Source organism: Microtus pennsylvanicus, chromosome 4 (assembly GCF_037038515.1).
Source record: "Microtus pennsylvanicus isolate mMicPen1 chromosome 4, mMicPen1.hap1, whole genome shotgun sequence".
NCBI classification, from domain to species: domain Eukaryota; kingdom Metazoa; phylum Chordata; class Mammalia; order Rodentia; family Cricetidae; genus Microtus; species Microtus pennsylvanicus.
Window position 1 is genome coordinate 73,124,333 of NC_134582.1, and position 18,563 is coordinate 73,142,895.

General features: G+C 41.4%; 2 protein-coding genes across 4 annotated transcripts; both read left to right on the forward strand.

The window, feature by feature from the left end:
- The first annotated feature begins 4,577 nt into the window (after nt 1–4,577).
- LOC142848725 (cathepsin 7-like) lies at nt 4,578–8,593 on the forward strand. 2 transcript variants are annotated; one of them, XM_075970907.1, is made up of 7 exons: nt 4,578–4,703; nt 5,103–5,225; nt 5,309–5,452; nt 5,997–6,225; nt 6,702–6,860; nt 7,362–7,479; nt 8,423–8,593. In XM_075970907.1, the coding sequence occupies exons 1-7, from the start codon at nt 4,578–4,580 to the stop codon at nt 8,520–8,522; spliced, it is 999 nt and encodes a 332-aa protein (XP_075827022.1). In that variant the 3' UTR covers nt 8,523–8,593. The 2 variants fall into 2 exon arrangements, with proteins under 2 accessions (XP_075827022.1, XP_075827023.1); XM_075970908.1 differs by having other exon boundaries at nt 5,997–6,221; nt 6,698–6,860.
- Nucleotides 8,594–12,555: 3,962 nt separating this feature from the next.
- LOC142848726 (cathepsin 8-like) lies at nt 12,556–16,584 on the forward strand. Of its 2 annotated transcripts, none has more exons than XM_075970910.1 (7): nt 12,556–12,681; nt 12,973–13,095; nt 13,216–13,362; nt 13,769–13,997; nt 14,461–14,619; nt 15,431–15,548; nt 16,485–16,584. In XM_075970910.1, the coding sequence occupies exons 1-7, from the start codon at nt 12,556–12,558 to the stop codon at nt 16,582–16,584; spliced, it is 1,002 nt and encodes a 333-aa protein (XP_075827025.1). The 2 variants fall into 2 exon arrangements, with proteins under 2 accessions (XP_075827025.1, XP_075827024.1); XM_075970909.1 differs by having other exon boundaries at nt 13,769–13,993; nt 14,457–14,619.
- The last annotated feature ends 1,979 nt before the right edge of the window (nt 16,585–18,563 follow it).

Below are 18,563 nucleotides of genomic sequence, written 5' to 3' on the forward strand. Positions count from 1 at the left end.
TTTCTTGATATGACTTTCTGTCTCAAAACATTTAATTTTTTAAAATTCAGTTATGAGGTTATAGGTGTAAGAAAGAAATCATATGAGGAATACTAATAAAATAGCATTGAGGTTCCCAGTGTCGTTCTGAGCTTTATAAACAGGCATCTCCTCTCATTTCTACAACTACCATTTACAGGGCCCCCCAAACTTTAGTGGAGGTCAGCACTAATCTGTGGGCTTGAGAAAACTTAAATGTCTGGATGCAATTTCCTGAAGCTCTGGTTTTGCACATCTTGGGTAGATTTAAGAATTATGCTTTCCAGCTGGGTGATGTTGGCACACACCTTTAATCCCAGCACTCAGGGAGGCGGGGCAAGTGGATCTCTGTGTGTTTGAGGCCAGCCTGGTCTACAGAGTGACTTCCAGAACAGCCAGAGATACACAGAGAAACCCTGTCTTGACAAAAACAAACAAACAAAAAGATTTCCTAGCAAGATCTTAGGGATGGAGTTGCCACTGATCATATAAAAATCCGTGTACAGATGATGAGGTGTCTTCTATGACCAAACTTGTTCATGCTTCACTTTAGTGAAGCACGCAGATGAAGGGTGGTCCTATCTACCTCTCTAATGTGGGGTAAGAATGTCAAGTCAGGTCACGCTAGAGCAGCTTAGAAAGGGCAAGTGAGGTTTAGATCCTTTTACCTTGTTCCTGCACCACACTTGATTCTTGAGGCCATCTGAGAAGATCCCTAGGTCTCTATAAGCAATACCACTCTTGGGAATATACCCAAGAGAGGCCCTATCATACAACAAAAGTATGTGCTCAACTATGTTCATGGCAGCATTGTTTGTAATAGCCAGAACCTGGAAACAACCTAGATGCCCTTCTATGGAAGAATGGATGAAGAAAGTATGGAATATATACATATTAGAGTACTACTCAGCAGTAAAAAACAAGGACTTCTTGAATTTTGCATACAAATGGATGGAAATAGAAAACACTATCCTGAGTGAGGTAAGCCAGACCCAAAAAGAGGAACATGGGATGTACTCACTCATATTTGGTTTCTAGCCATAAATAAAGGACATTGAGCCTATAATTCGCGATCCTAGAGAAGCTAAATAAGAAGGTGAATCCAAAGACAAACACATAGGCATCCTCCTGAATATTAACCTTCATCAGGCGATGAAAGGAGACGGAGACAGAGACCCACATTGGAGCACCGGACAGAAATCTCAAGGTCCAAATCAGGAGCAGAAGGAGACGGAGCATGAGCAAGGAACTCAGGACCGCTAGGGGTGCACCCATACACTGAGACAATGGGGATGTTCTATCGGGAACTCACCAAGGCCAGCTGGCCTGGGTCTGAAAAAGCATGGGATAAATCCGGACTAGCTGAACATAGCGGACAATGAGGAATACTGAGAACTCAAGAACAATGGCAATGGGTTTTTGATTCTACTGCACGTACTGGCTTTGGGGGAGCCTAGGCAGTTTGGATGCTCACCTTAGGAGACCTGGATAGAGGTGGGCGGTCCTTGGGCTTCCCACAGGTCAGGGAACCCTGATTGCTCTTCGAGCAGATGAGGGAGGGGGACTTGATCGGAGGAGGGGGAGGGAAATAGGAGGTGGTTGCAGGGAGGAGGCAGAAATCCTTAATAAATAAATAAATTTATAAAAAAGAATATGGTCATGATTTGAAGAAGATGCTTGCTCATCTGGTGCCATATTGGATAACAAAAAAGATATTCTGTGACACTCAATATGTCATTACTTGGAAAAATTTACTAAGGACCCTAGAGATACATGTAAGAATGTCAGAGTGGGGAAAGTGGGTCTGCTCAATAGATGGGTTTGCTCAACATACGTTCATATAACATATTTACAGACAAAGAGAAGTATGGAGATCTGAAAATGCAACAATATTGCAACAAAACAGCATCAGAGTTGAAGGATTGGATTCAGGGTTCTTGCTGCAGACAGACAAGGATGACTAGACTTCGCCTGGGTCACCATGGAGGAAGAGAACCCTGATCAGATTTGGAGGGTTATCAGATAGCAATAATGATTTGTGGAGACTTGGCTTATCAGTGTTCTTCAAGGGAATGAGATAGTGAGGACGTGCATAGACACTGTTAGCAGAAACTCAAAACTCTAAATGGAGCGTTCCAGGTTTATTAAGCAAGTAATGAATACTTAGGCATGTACAAGACTTATGACCATTATACTGGGTTATTCTATATGGCATAAATATTCATCACTGTTTGTATTACATTTAGAAATGTATTGATTGAGTTTAAATTTTGTGCAAATTTGGTAGTGTAGGATATAGAGTAGATAGGTATCATACACTTTTCTCCTCATCAAAGGAACCAATAAAATGCCATATTGATTACAGAAACAGAATATATTTGTGTTCATTTAACATAAAATTTCATAACTTGATTAAGGAGGATATTTTGACAGTAGGTACAGGGGACTGATTTATTTCCTAATGGTCCCTCTTCCAAATTTTCTAAAGTAGAAATTTCCTCCACCATGGCAATGGTGAGGAAAAACATTCCATGTATGGCAGCAGGCAAAATACTAAAGGGAGAAAATGAAGCAAGGGGTACTGAGGGTGAGGACAGGGATAGGTGGATTGTTATTAATTAGTCTGTAGCTTCCCAAAAGCTAATGAAATCTTCCCAGAGATCTACTTGGTGATTTTGCACAATGATGGTGTCCCAAGGGACACTTAGATTTATATCTAAAATGTAAATGTTGAAATTTCAGGTGATATATGTGTTGCTGAATGAAACTATTGACAGGTGATGGTGCTTGGCAATGGGTGTTCAACTTTACCTCCAGCAGGGAAATGTGGGAAAGTTTCATGAGACCACGCACACTAGGGCCTTCATTTCCCTCCTCTTTGGTCTTGAGAAACACTTGCTATATGGAGTCACCCCTCCAGCTTTAGGCTTCTCCTGAAATCTAGCTCTGTTCCTTTGTAACACTGAAAAGAAGGCATGCCAAAGTTAATGTTCTCAAAGCATCCCAATGTACCTAAGGATTAAACATGAACTACAAGTGTAGAATATGCTGACAACATGCTCCATGGTGGCAACCTAATCCTCTTATTCTAAACTAAGTGCAAGTCTGAAATCCTACAAAGCTTTTCCGGGAAACATCCGAAAACGTCAATTTTGAGCCTTTGCTGAGAAAAAATGGCAGGATGTTGTGCGATGCACAGCCTCAAGGTTGGTTCAGCAACTTCCTCTCTGAAGATCCACAAGTTCAGCCATCATCCACAGGAAGCAGTTCACATCCACACCTCTAGGACAGGCAAGATTGAATCTCATTAGGAGCCTGGAGGCCCAATCCAGTTACCACCGTAGCCAATCAGAAGAAGGGAAATGTTGATGAAAAGGGCCGACTAGACAGAGACTTGGGATTTAAAGCCTGAGTGAGGTGTTGATGGGCCAGATCCTGACACTTCAGCAACCTCTGAAGAGCTTCTGCTGCGCACCGAGGAAACAGTGGTTGACACAGGTGAGGACCTGCTTCCACCAAGGCTGAAAAGGAATTGATCCTGGAGTAGAAGCCTTGAAAGACTCCATGGAGAACCAGGCAGATTCCTAGGAATGAGACTATCTTCTCAACTTCAGCAGCCCTGCTGTGTGGAGGTAGAAAAGGTCAGGGAATCCAGAGAGAAAACCAGACCCCTCCTGGGTCCAAGTTTGTATAGGTTCCAATTCAGTGCAAGTCTGGTCCTGGCCAGAGAGAGTGACAGCAGAAACCATCCACACCAGGATCATTTAAATCTCATTCTCAGCCTACAGAGATTATTTTTTGAACATCACCACTAGAAAGAAGTTTCTTTCTATGATTGTCAAGTACAGAAGTATAAGGTTGCATTCCTCTAGTCAAGATCTATAGGATCTATAGGAAGCGTGACTTTTGAGACCCAGCTGGGCCTGATCCTGAAATTTTAAGAAGTCTTTATCTAGTAGCCTATCATAAGTGGTGGCTATGGTTTCCAGGGGCTTTTCCATATGAGCCTTTTCTGCAGAGTCAGAGTGTGTGGCAAAGTTCCAGTAATGCCTGGACTACTAGTAACTTTGATCTACCCATATGAAGGAGAGGCAGTCTAAGGTGCTTTCTTTTAAGAGGGAATGTTTCTAACAAGCCCATCTCCTGCTCCTTATTAATACAGGATATGATGTAATGTGAACCCCAGATTCTTTGGATCAGATTCCACACCAGAGAAGTTTTGTATTATTACAAATACTCAGTTAACTGTTGTAAGACCCTAGTTATGGAAGATTTGAATTTTGATACCCATAGTCATCTTTCTGATCATGTCAATTTGCAGTACACGGCAGTTTCCAGGAATTTCTAGACTTTTTTTTCCCACAGGCAATTTTATGTAAAAACTAAATGCTATCCATGACATTTCCAGTTCAAACTCATGTTTAGCTATTTCAAAAATCTTTGAGTCAGTATTTGGGAGAGTACTTGGAATAATTTTATCTGGCACAAATGGCTTAAATTCTCAAGAGTGTTGGTGTATTCTCCTCTTCATTTTTCTTCTCTCTACAGGTGTTTGAGACATGATTGCTGCTGTCTTCTTAACCATCCTGTGCTTGGGACTGGCCTCAGCTGCTCCAACACCAGATTGCAGTTTGGATGCTGAGTGGGAGGAGTGGAAGAGGAGCTTTGAGAAAACATACAGCCAAGTAGGTCACATGGACACAGTAGGTCACATGGACACAGTCAGGTCACATGGACACAGTAGGTCACATGGACACGGTAGGTCACATGGACACGGTAGGTCACATGGACACAATAGGTCACATGGACACCCGAATCAGTGTCTTTGTAGAGCACGTTCATTGCTATTGGGGGTCCATGGATATAACAGAGACCATAGATGCCATCTCTCTTGAGGTATCAATGTAACAGAAGATGAGCACAAGGTGGCCACTGTCTCTCTCATTGGGTGTCGAGAGTGGCTTGCTATAGGGTCTTGAGATTTCTCTCTACAACGTCTATGCATATGCAGCAGCCAGTCCCTGTGGTCAGGTAGTACAGGGGTGTAATTAGAAATGAATGCCATTCATTCTGTTTATTTCCAGGAGGAAGAAAGACATCGGAGAGCAATATGGGAAGACAATGTCAAGATGATCAAACTGCTCAGTGAGGAGAATGGCCTGGGGATGAACAACGTCACCGTAGAGATGAATGAATTTGGTGACATGGTGAGTGTGACTCACACTGTCCTGCACTCGTTCTTTTCCTCTTCTGTTGTTTAAATTGAGTCTTTATGTGCTCTTCCCTGAAGACTGGTGAAGAGATGAGGGAAATGATGAAGGGGAGTTCAGTTCTGACTCTAAAGAACGGGAAACCCATCCAGAAACGAGAGATCACAGTACCAAAATTTTTGGATTGGAGGACAAAAGGCTATGTCGCCCCTGTGCGGAGACAGGTATGACAACATCACTTGACTTCTTCCTCAACTACTGGGATGGAGCAGGTTATTGACATGCCTATCTTGTTTGAATGTAGTACAACATACTATTCACCAAACACATTCTTGTAACTTGAATGCCACTGGTACTGTAATTACCATTCTGTCGCTAGTAACTAATGTTTCCTGGTTGTCCCAATGAATGAGCAATCCCTACCTCATGCCTTAGCAATTATAGGACCCATTCACAGATAAATTCCGTGTGCTACTTACCCTTAATCCTCCATCAATAGTCCTACTACTTCTCCCACCAGACTTAATTTCTTCCATTAATGACATTTATTGCATCAGACATCCAATAGATCATGGTGTTATGTGTATCTGTTTGTTTTTGTGTGGCTACTCACTGGGGCATAAGAACCCTTTCAATGGAGATCGATCCTTCTTACTTAGGCATCAATCAAATGCCAATAGTTCATTTTTTGATAAAGCATTCAATATCTTAAGTTATTGTTGCAGTTAGTATTTGTTTGTGAATGACAATATTTTCTTCCCACCTCAGCTAGGTTGTGGTGCTTGTTGGGCTTTTTCTGTGGCTGCTTCCATAGAAGGACAACTGTTCAAGAAAACAGGCAAAATGATCCCACTGAGTGTCCAGAACCTAATAGACTGTTCTAGACGTTATGGCACTAATGGCTGCCAAGGAGGCAAAGTTTATAGTGCCTTCCAGTATGTAAAGAACAATGGAGGTTTGGAGGCTGAAGCAACCTATCCATATGAAGCAAAGGTAAGTGAGTTTACGGGGTGGTCATTTTGATTCCACTGGGGCAAGCAGAAAATGGCAGAAATAATCTTTTGTTTTCAGAGGTCACATTGAATGGACAACCTCTCTTTTACACTACCAGTTCTGCCAAATAGTATCCACCATTGCATGCTTGTCTGATTCCATTGTTCAATGTAGGTGTTCTTGATTCTTTGCACATGGAGAATATGTGCAAACCATTCCACATATAATACAGATTTCTGTACCATGAAAGTTTCTTATAGATAGGTAGCCCAATGAGGTGTCACTGAAGCCTTAAGAGCTAATTTTCAGTTTCAAATCTCCTAGTAACTCCTAGGAATTTCCCTTCCTGGAATGATTTATAACAGTCCAGATGTGGGGTTGGTCCTCTGCAAAGTGCCAAGTGTTGTGGTTCTGACTTTTGCTCTCCAGAAGGTAAATGGAAGTAACCAAATCTTTTAACTCTTTACTTTTTAAAGGAAGGACGCTGCAGGTACCGTGCTGAACGTTCTGTTGTCAAAGTTGCCCGCTTTTACGTTGTCCCAAGTAATGAAGAAGCCCTACTGAATGCTTTAGTAACTCATGGGCCCATTGCTGTTGGAATTGATGCTGAACATGAATCTTTTAAAAAGTATAAGGGAGGTAAGTATGTGGTTTTTCTAGACATTAATGAGGAATGCTTGTGACCCTTTGGGACATTCTGGGTTGATGTCCTAATAATGTATAAAATTTGATGTGAGCATTAGTGTTTGTAAATTTTTCACTTGTCCATGCAATAATCATGTGTGCTGTCACTATGTGACATGACATCTCTATCCATGTGAACCCTTCATTATTCATCATTATTGTTTAACTTTATTTACTTCATTTTTCTCTACCAGGCATATTTTTAAGTTGTGGAATGATTGTCTTTTCAGAACTGAATTATAAAGAATGTCTTGCATTAAGTAATTTATGTTCAGTTAGGGTTTCCTGAATTGGTCCTATTAGTGAACACACAAAATATGAAAAAGTCATCTTATATGGGTATAGAGAAAGACCTTTTGTTATTTTAGTGCAATTATAACATGCCTCACTTACTATTGTTGACCATGGTCACTATCAGGTTCCTGGAGCCCTCCACTTCCTCAATTTATTTTTCAGGTATATACCATGAGCCTAAATGCAGACGTGATTCTCCTAACCATGGTATGCTGTTGGTCGGCTATGGCTTTGAAGGCAAAGAGTCAGAGGGCAAGAAATATTGGCTGGTCAAGAACAGGTATAAATTGATGAAATTATTTGTAGTTTAGTTTTCAAATGAGGTTTATGTTTATAGTGAGAGTTTATGTAGAAGTCACAGAAAGCAGTTACAATTAAGTTGAAAAGAAATGTGTGTGTGTGTGTGTGTGTGTGTGTGTGTGTGTGTATGTGTGTGTAGACCTGATGCTGATATCAGTTGTCTTCCTTGGTTCTTATATATTGAGGAAGAAAGAGTTACTGGTCCTAGAGTTTTCTATTTTTGGTAGTGTGCTTATCCAGTTTGTTCTAGTAATGGCTCACTTCTGCAGTTACAGATTGACTGCAGAAACATCCTAGTTTTTTTAAAAGTTACTTTCATTTGTTGTGTGTATCTGTATGAGTGAATACTGCACGTAAGCAGATGCTCATGCAGACCAAATGAAGACACCACAGTCTCTACAGCTTTAGTTACAGGGGAGTGTGAGCTCACTGATTTGGCTGTGCTGGGAGGGAACGTTGGTCATGTGCAAGAGCTCCAAGTGCTCGTAGGCACTGAAACATATCTTCAGCCTCATTTTGGCTTTAAGGAGAACTTGGGCTCACACCCCAAACTTTACGCTTGTGTAATCTGAATTTACTTTCTGATCGCTGTCTTCTGGAGCAAATAACATATAATATAGGAACACAGACTTTAGAGTCTGTCGCTGCTTTCCTTGGCAATCAATATAATCTTTGTATCATCGATTTTCTATTTCTCATTGTTTTTTTCTGAGCAACCTGTGGATGGAAGATGCCCTAATTTTCTCTGCTGTGACTTTTGCTGTCCTCTGTGAGATAACTCTTGGTACTCTGGAATCGATTCTCTGCCTTTTCTAATGCTTTCTATTGCATTGACCTTTGGCTCAGTGCTCAAATGCGGAGCTATTGCAATAATCCACTCTGTCATGTCTTTTCTACTAAGTGGAAAACCTGATTTCTTTCAGCCATGGTGACAATTGGGGCGAGAAAGGCTACATGAAGATTCCCAGAGACCAGAACAACTACTGTGGCATCACTTCCTATGCCATGTACCCTATGTTGTGAGCTGCTTGGTGATAAGAAGGAGGAGAAGATATGAGGGATACACATACAGAAGAACCCCATCCTCTTTAAATTAGGCAACCTCTGCTGTGTGCAGAAGACACTATAGACATTGAAAAGCCAGGGTAGGAGATAAAATCTGGTATGTTTGCTCTAGTAAGATATGATTGCTGCTGTAACTGATGTTCTGTACCGATTTGTGTCTAGAATTCCTGTGGTGACTTGATTGCTAACTGTTCCAATGTACCAAATGATGCCATTAAAAATAAACATTAAATTCAAATGTAGTGTCTACTCTTTGAATTTTTGTGAGGTGACATTTTTATGGTCAAACACAGTATTTGTCTTGAAGACAGAACTGACTGTGGTGCTGGTGTTCTAGGAGGAAGAGTGGGTGATTCCTCTGTGATGGATGGCTTTTCATCATTGTTTCTGGTTTGCTTGCAGAGTTCTATTTGCACATCACCAACAGTGGTATGAAAGATTTTTATGAAAACTCTTGGCTTCTGTGCGGTGTGATGGCACCTTGTACTGCTCTACCATATTGCTGGGTGTAACTCTCCCTTGTTCAGCATCTCAATCTTGTACCAGCTTCCCTGTGACTGTGTCAGAGACATCAAAGTGACCATGTCTGCAGTTACAACAACACATATACAGAAGGACTTCTCACATCAATACAATATATCTTGAGTATAGTTTCTTTTTTAATTAATTAGATTTTTGTTCTTAAAACATTTTCGTTTATTTTTCATACCAACCATAGTAGTTTAGCGGTTTCACCTCCCTCCACTCCTCCCAGTACCCCCACACTTTCCATCTACCCTTTTCCCCTTCCACTCCTCCTCTATCTCCATTTAGAAAGGAGCAGTGACACAGGTCTGAGAAGCGTTTGGAGAGGGGGAGGTGGTTAGCTTTGAAGCCTTTGATAGGCGTGCTACAATCCTTACAACCATAGACATTATTTCCTAAGCTGTCGGTTGTTCTCCACAAACGGGTGGTGATGCTCTATTGCTGAAACAACATTTATATTATCTCCCTGAACACAAGTTCAAGCCAGAGAGGATTTCAGCAATGAGTGTGGAAGTAGATATGGGCTACCACCCCTAACCTTAACATAGGCATATTGAAAGAGGAAGCAACCAAATGCAGCAATCAGTGAGCAAACCCAATATGATGCCTCCAAGTAATAACAAATTACAGAATGAGTAAAGGAGGAGATTTGACAACAGCTATGGGAGGTCAAGTTTTCTTAATATCCCTACCTTTTAATATAACTACAATGGAAATTTCTTTCAATTTGCCTATGTTAAAAAAACTACTCAGCCCATAGACATAGACAAATTTTTACACAGAAAAAATGAAATGATGGATGCTGAATTTGGGAGAGAGGGGATAGTGAATTATTGTTTAACAAGCCCAGAGTGTTCCCAAAGAAAAGAAAACCCATTAATAGAGCTATTTGGTATAAACAGAGACTCTGCTTTGTTTTCCCAGTCACCCCTAGCCAAATAATCTCACAGAAACTATATTAATTACAGCACTGTTTGACCTATTATCTCAGGCTTATTATTAACTTATTCTTACATCTTAAATTAACCCATTTCTATTATTTTGTATTTTACCACAAGGCTCATGATTTGTTACCTCTTGCATCTTGGGTGGCTACATGGTGTCTGCCTGACTGCCTTCTTTTCTTCTCTGTCTCTGCTTTGATTTCCTGCCTTGTCATATTCTGCCCTGTCATAGGCCAAAGCAGCTTCTATATTATCCAATGGTAATAAAACATATTCATAGTATACCGAGGGTAACCGCACATTAACTGGCAAATAGTTGTACAACAAAGGGGCATGTATGTGGGGCTCGTTATATGAAGCAATGTCTAAAGTAATACATGTGTCATTCAACTCAAACTTGCATATGACTGCCCGATGCAATCTCCAAATGCAAAAATCATCAGACAGTATCATGATATCCAGACTGCCTTTGTCTTGAATCCCTTTCCTGTTTGTGGGTTACCCACCCTTACGTTTCTTGTGAGAGCCAGTTGTGTTCCACCTTGACACAGGGAAACAGCATCCCCAGGGTCTGTATTCTCACAACATCCCTCTGTAGCTGTGGACTAATGAAATACTAAGCTAGAACATACTCATTCCATTCTATGGATAGCAAAACCTCTCACTCCAATCTAAAGTAACTGTTTGTTCTGGATAGTTTTATGTCAATGAGGCATAGGCTAGAGTCATCAGAGAGGAGCAAGCCTTAATTGAGGAAATGCCTCCACAAGACTGGGCTGTAGGTAAGCCTGGAAGGCATTTTCTTAATTGGTGATTTATTTGGGGAGTGCCAAACCCATTATGCATGGGGCCATCTCTGGGGTGTTAATCCCGAGTTCCATAAAAAAGCAGGCTGAGCCAGCCATGATGAGCAAGCCAATAAGCAGCATCTCTTCATGGCTTCTGCATCAGCTCCTGCCTCCAGCTCCCTGCTCTGCTTGAGTTCCTGTCCTGACTTCCTCTGATGAACTTTGAGGAGGAAGCACATGCTGAATAAACCCTTCCTCCTCAAGCTTCTTTGTTCATGGTGTTTCACCACAGCAATAGTAACACTAAGACGTTGTATGGTTGACAACTTTACCAGGAAACTTGTTTTTTATTTTATTTTATTTTATTTTATTTTTGAGTCGTCTGTTTACACAAAGCATCATGTATCATGTGATCCTTCAAGGAACAAAGGCTGGTTCTCTGCCTTCTTCTGATAAGGTCCATGCAGTCTCCTGAGGCAGCCCACACCCACCCCTCCAGGACATCTGGGATCAGATCTCAGTACTTGTCCCAGAGCCTGGAGGCCCAATCCAGTCACCAGCATAGCCAATCAGAAGGGCAAGACTGACTTACTGGCCAGAAACTTTGTATTTAAGGCCCAAGTGAATCACAGCCGTTCAAGATCCTGGGATCTCAGCCAAGCTTTAAACTGAGTCTGTGGAAAGCACTGAGGCATCAGAAGTCTTCCCGGTAAGGCCACACCTCTTCTAAAACAGAATGATAAGGGACAGGGAATGAGAGGATCCTTCTGGAGAATTGGGCAGGAATGAAACTATACGTTTAACATCTGCAACTCTACTGTGTGGAGGTGGAAGTGGGTAGAAAAACAAAAGGGAAAAACAGCCCCCCCCCCATGGGTCAACTTGGCATTGGTTCCCATAAAGTCCAAGTCCGGGGCTTTCTACAGAGTCATTCAGCTGATTCTTGTGCTTCAGGTATCATTTCCTTCTCTTCCTGAACCAACAGGGATCATCTTCTTGCACATTCTTCACTGACATATGTAGAAGTATTGGTAGATTGCATGGCCCTCAACAAGTCTTATAGTGAGTGTTGTTTAAGAAACACATTAAGTCGTGACTTGAATCTAAAAGTGATTATACCTTGCATCCCACCTACACTGGTTTTCAGTGGCTTTTCCCTGTGATCCTTTCATCACTGAAGTAGAGAATAAAGTATGTAATCACAAAGGTGGAATCAAGGGAATCATACTGATCCTCCTTATATTTTCGAAAAACAACAGTTCAGAAAATTTTCATTCAAGAGGGGGGTTTTCATGACAAGCCTACATAACAATGATTAGGTGGGGGTATGATTGTTGTTGGGCCACAACTCTTGGGGTTACCTTATGGTTAGGATTAATCGCCACATAGGACAAGCTTCATGTCATACAACTCCATGTACTAAGCTCCCAGTTGTGTAACTTTTTAATTTTGAGGCGTGTAGACGTCCTTCTGAAAATAAAAGCTTGTAGTACATAGGCTGTTTGGACACACACTTTGCATTTTGGTGGAGCATCTAAATACCTCCATGGTATCTTTATCCAAAATACGTATTTATTTATTTCCCAAGTCTGTGGATAAATATTTGCAATAATACTTCAGGTAATTTTATCCACCATGGATGTCTTTATTTCTCAGGAAGGAGTAAGAGTTATTTTAGGAGTGTTGCTGTCGTCTCAGTTCTATTTCTCCTCCTCGCTCTCCAGGTCGTGAGAGATGACTCTTTTTGTCTTCCTGGCCATCCTGTGCTTGGGAGTGGCCACAGCTGCTCCCTCATCTGATCACAGTTTGGATTCTGAATGGCAGGAGTGGAAGATAAAATATGGAAAAAACTACAGCCTGGTGAGTAATATAAAAACTGTCCAGAGAGGCCCCACAGAGAATAGCCCATGTTGTTGGGGTTTATGGGTGCCACAGAGGCCAGAGAGACCACCTCAGCAATTGCCCAAAGCTGTGCACGGAGAGCACACGGTGACCAGGATCTCTGTTCTTAGGTGTGTGGAGAATGGCTTCTGATGAAGTGTCCCGAGATCTGTCTCACGACCTCTAGTCACTGCTGGCAGTGAGTCCCATTGGTCAGCTTGGGTAGCGGTTTGATCAGAAAGAAATGTCATTCATTATGTCTATTTCCAGGAGGAAGAAGGACAGAGGAGAACAGTATGGGAAGAAAATAAGAAAATGGTTCACCAGCACAATATGGAATATAACCAGGGGAAGAAAGGCTTCACCATGGAAATGAACGCCTTTGGTGACATGGTGATTGTGATTTGCATTGCTTTACATTGTGGTTTTTGTTGGTTTGTTATTGTGTCTTTTATTTCAATTCATTATGTGAAGTCTTATGCTTTTTAATGATTTATGTTCTTTTCCGTGAAGACTGGTGAAGAATTCAGGAAAATGATGACTGATATTCCAGTTCAGACTCCTAGGAAGAGGAGAAGTATCCAGCAATGTAGGGTCAGCTATGTCCCTAAATTTGTGGATTGGAGAAGGAGAGGCTACGTGACTCCTGTGAAGACACAGGTATGACAGCGTCATGTGCCCGTCTTCCTCAACTACTGGGGAGACAGACAGAATTGATATCTCTGTGTGCTAAGTGTGGAGTGACACATAATTCACTTTTAATATATATTTTTATTTTTGGAAGGTTTCGTGTGTTTGTGTTATATATATAGATCATATCCATGACCATGATCTCCATCTACCTAGTGGTCTTCCCCAAATCATCCTCCAGACTTCATGTCCTATGTATTGCCCATATGTTCATGCAAACATGAGCAAACTGCCAGCAGTCAGGTCCCCCAGAAGAATGAAAATCCCTCCCTGGCACCAGTTACCTGCTAACAGTTCATTCGTTGACACAGTACTCAGTTGTCTGATTTGAAGTTGCTATTTGTTCTTTGATGACCGTCTTCTCTTCTCTGCTTAGGGTAGGTGTAATTCTTGTTGGGCTTTCTCTGTGGCTGGTGCCATAGAAGGACAGATGTTCCGGAAAACAGGCCGACTGGCCTCCTTGAGTCCTCAGAACCTGTTGGACTGTTCTAGACCTGAAGGCAATCTGGGCTGTTATAAAGGCAACACATACTATGCTCTAGAGTACGTTCAGTATAACGGAGGTCTGGAGGCTGAGGCAACGTATCCGTACGAGGCGAAAGTAAGTGGATCTACTACGCTACTGTCATTCCAGCCAGCTTCAGACACGGGGCAACTGCAGAATAATCCAGTGTCTTCAGAACTCCCGTTGGAAGGTAGAATCGATGTACACCAGCAGTGGTCTCATGAGAGCATCAGTTCTTGCACGGGTTTCTAATGTGATGGTTTCCTTGTAGCTGTTCCTGTGCTATGCACCCAGAGAATATGCAAAACACTCCACTTTTAATGGAAATTTCTCCCTGTGGTAATTTCTTACAGACTTAAAGACCTATGAGGTGTCACTGAAGACATGAGAGTTGATTTTCAGTTCCCAATCTTCCAGTAACATTTTACTTCCTGCGATGATTTATAACAGTCCAGACATGGGGATGCTCAGCTGCAAAGGGTAGGGTTGTGGTTCTGATGCATGTTCCCTAGGAGGTAGGTGGAAGAAACTGAGCCTCTTCTCTCTTTACCTTGTAAAGGAAGGACACTGCAGGTACCATCCTGAACGTTCTGCTGCTATAGTTACAGACTTTGTGTTTGTCTCAAAGAATGAGGAAGCCTTAATGCATGCTGTAGCAACTATTGGGCCCATCTCTGTTGGAATCGATGCTAGACATGAATCTTTCAAGTTGTATAGGGAAGGTAAGTGGGTGTTTACCTACGTTTGTCAATCTATGATTCTTGACTCCTTTGGGGGTCAAACAACCCCTTCACAGGAGTTGCATATCAGATATCTTCCATACCAGACATTTATATTATGATTCGTAACAGTAGCAAAATTATAGTTATGAAGTAGCAACAAAAAATAATTTCGTGATTGGGGTCATTACCACATGACAAACTATTAAAGTGTCACAGCATTAGGAAGGTTGAGAACCACTGCTCGAGATGCTATTGAAGAATGGTCGTGAAACTTCTGCTAGGCATAGAGCCCAAGTTTCTGCGCATAACATTTGATGCTCATAATTAGATCACTGGATTCCATGTATGATTATGCAATAATTATGTGTGTGGTTTTCATTCAACATACCATTTCCGTGTCTGTGAGCATGTTGTAATTTATAGCTACTTTTAGGCTTAATTGTCAATGTTTTCCCACTTCGTATGCACTAACATATGGAAAGATTGCCTTTTTAGACATGAATTATAAAGAGTGCCTTGGATTAAGTAACTTATGTTCAGTTATACTTTCTTGGACTGGTGTACCATTAGTGAAAATTCAAGGTGAGAGGGCACCATATGTTTGTAGGGAAAGTGTGTATTAGCAAAGCCGTGTTCTTCATTTGTACTTCTTTGGCATTTGATGAGAACCTGAATCAGGAATCCTGCCCACAGTGGGGCCTAATTTTGCTTTTTTTATTTTTATCCATTAGAAAATGCCTTATTTACTATTTTGGGCCATGGTCACTATTAGGTTCCTGGGGCATCTCACTCCTTTGATTTTATTTTTCAGGTATTTATTACGAGCCAAACTGCCGCAGTGAGGTCATCAACCATTCTGTTCTGTTAGTCGGCTATGGCTATGAAGGAAGAGAATCAGACGGCAGCAAATACTGGCTGATAAAGAACAGGTAGAAATTGCAACCATTATTTATATTTATATTTAAATTTCCAAATGGATTTTCTGTTTGGAGTCTGAATCTAGATAAGAGCTTCTTTTTTTTTTTTTGACCAATTGTACGTGTGCATGCATCATGTCTGTTTGCATGTGTTTGTGTGCAACCAATGACGGTACCAGTTGTTTGCCTCGGCTGTCCTTCAAGGCAGATCTCACTGATTCTAGAGTTTACTGTTCAGTATAGTTCCTCAGCCGGGCTGCTGAGATATGTCCTCACTTACGGGGTTTCAGGCAAGCTGCAGTGACCACCAGGCTTTTTAAAAAATTATTATTTTCACTCATGGAAGGGTGTTTTTGTGAGTTTGTTCTACCTGTGAGCAGGTGCCCAGGGAGACCTGAAGAGGACATCAGGTTCCCTCAGACTGTGGTTACAGGAGGCTGTGAGCAGACTCGCGTGGTTGCCGGGAAAGGAACCTAGCTACTGTGGAAAAGCCCCTTGCTGTTAGGCACAGAGCCCTCGCCAGCACCCATGCTGGCTTCAAGTGGGACCCTGGACTTGAAGTATCCTCATTCCTAGTTTGTGGCCAGCTCTGGACCCTTTGGACTCTCTCTGTGATGGGGACAACCAACTCATAGTGTGTGGTCATAGCATCAGGTTCAGCCACTGGTTTCTTTGGGTGCTAATAGCATGTTTGTGTCCGTGATCTTTCTAAAAGCGAGCATATTTGTTAGTTCTGTGCCTCCTGTAGGTGGAAAGATACCCTGCTTTTCCCCTGCTGTGAGTTTCAGTCCTGTGCAAGGTAGCTCTTGGTTTTCAGAAGCTGACATTCTGCATTTTCTGATCGCTGTGTTAAGTAGGCTATAGGCCCAGTGTTCACGAGAGGAGTTATTGTAATGAATCCACTGTCCTGTGATCTTTCTCCTGAATGGGAAACATGGTTCTTTTCAGTCATGGTGAGAAATGGGGCATGAATGGCTACATGAAGATTGCCAGAGACAAGAACAACCACTGTGGAATCGCTACATATGCCATCTACCCCAGAGTGTGAGCTGCCTGAGGGTACCAAGGAAGAACTAGACTGGGGAGAGCCCATAAAAAGGAGGCACATTCCTTTAGCATGACCGATCTCTGCTGCATGAATATAGTGCTTGAGTCGCTGAAGAACACATCTGTGATGTGTTTACTCCAGGAAGACACGGGGCTACTGTAACTGAAACTCTGCTCTGATTTGTGTTTGATTCCTGTAGAAACTTGATTTTATTTTTTTATGACTGTACCAAATAATGTCATTAAGAAGGTTTAAGCTCAAATGTACTGTCTGTCTTCTTTCAGTTTTTATTGTTATGACTTTTTAAAATTTAAGTAATTCTTTTTAATATGTGTTTTATCTAAAAAATAACTACATTGCCCCCTTTTTTCTTTTCTTCCTCCAACTCCTCACATAGCCCCCTCTTTTCCTCTCAGATTGATTTTATGTTTTTCTTTGGTAATTTTATATATCTAAAATATATATTATATAATATACTTACTATACTTTAATATATTATTAAAACATTAAACATATTCTAACATATATTAAAATATGCAAAATATATTTATATTTTATATATGCTAATATATTTAACACAATATACTTTGGTGTTTATATATAATATATTACATAAGTATATTATATAAAATAAAACCTGAAGAATCCAGTTTTGTTGTTTATTTGCACATGGCTTCAGGACTGTTTGCTTTGCATTGGGTAGGGGTTTGTCTCTGGGAGAGTCTCTGAGAGAGCTTGTCCTCCTCTTGGCATTCACAACTCCTGCACTTTAGACCCAAGGAACACTGTGGAAGATAGGGCAGAAGAGGGTCATGAAGTCTGCGGTGAGACTGCGTCTCCTAGAAACAGCTCATTAAACCATATACGAACAATGACACTATCAGTAGACATGCTAACTCAGAAGGGCGACCATCCCAAGAGTCCCAGGCTTAGGCAAAAACTAGATAATTAACACAGCGACATTGTACTCAAATAAGTAATCAGCATGAAGACATACATTTTTGTGATGTTGGTATTCTGGGAGAAAGAGTCGGTGGCTCTTTTGCCACAGTCTCCAGGAGAATCCACTCCATCATGACTTAGGAGAGCAAAATAAGTTGGGGTTGTCAAAAGAAAGCCTCGCAGGAGCGCAGATCAGGAGACTTGTTTAGGCCTAAGAATGGGGTCTTCAAATGCAAACAGTTACCTGCTATCTGAGTGGTACACGGGTATAAAACAAGGTGGCTTCAACATCTAAAACCAAGCTCAGTGCTTGTCTCTTAGAAGCCCCTTTGCTTCCTGTGATCTTGATTCTGTGGGAGTGTATATTTCCACAACATCCTATGATCTCTAGAGAAAGGTTGTGGGTGCCTTCTTGTCTTTCTGAATTATGTGGGGCAGGTGAGGAAACTGAAGGCTTGTTTTTAGCATTTTATGATCCTCTGTGACTTAGTGAGGGAATATTCTCTCAACGTTCATCTCCATGCTCAGATCTCCAGTCAGGGTTTTCAATGGAGACGATTTTCCCGTTTGGGAAGTCACCTCGTATCTCTGCTTTTCCTTGAGCAGGAAGCTAGTCATTGCTCGTAGTGGCCTGAACAGTTCTCCGTTCTAGAGAAGCCAGGTTCTGTCCTTGCAGTAAAAACCCTTCTTTATAAGACAATTCATATATTTTGCTTACATATTCAAATGACTAAGTATTTCTACCTGCTGTATTGGTGCAATTCCCCAGCTCATTTTGAATTCACTTATTTCTATTAAGTAGAGTGGAAATCAGAATTGTTGTAATTTCAATCTTTCCCTCCAGGCAGTTCCTTGATAGTTTTCTGATCACTTTTACTCAGCGGTGAGCACTCTGACCTTCCAGTATGGTCTGTCTTGGAGAGACATCCTCACTAGTGCAATAGCAGCATTTACACCATGAGAGTTACCAACCTTTTTCTGATTGGAATTAAGTTTCCTAACAGGGAGCACCTCTTTTGGGAATGAGAATTTTTTAA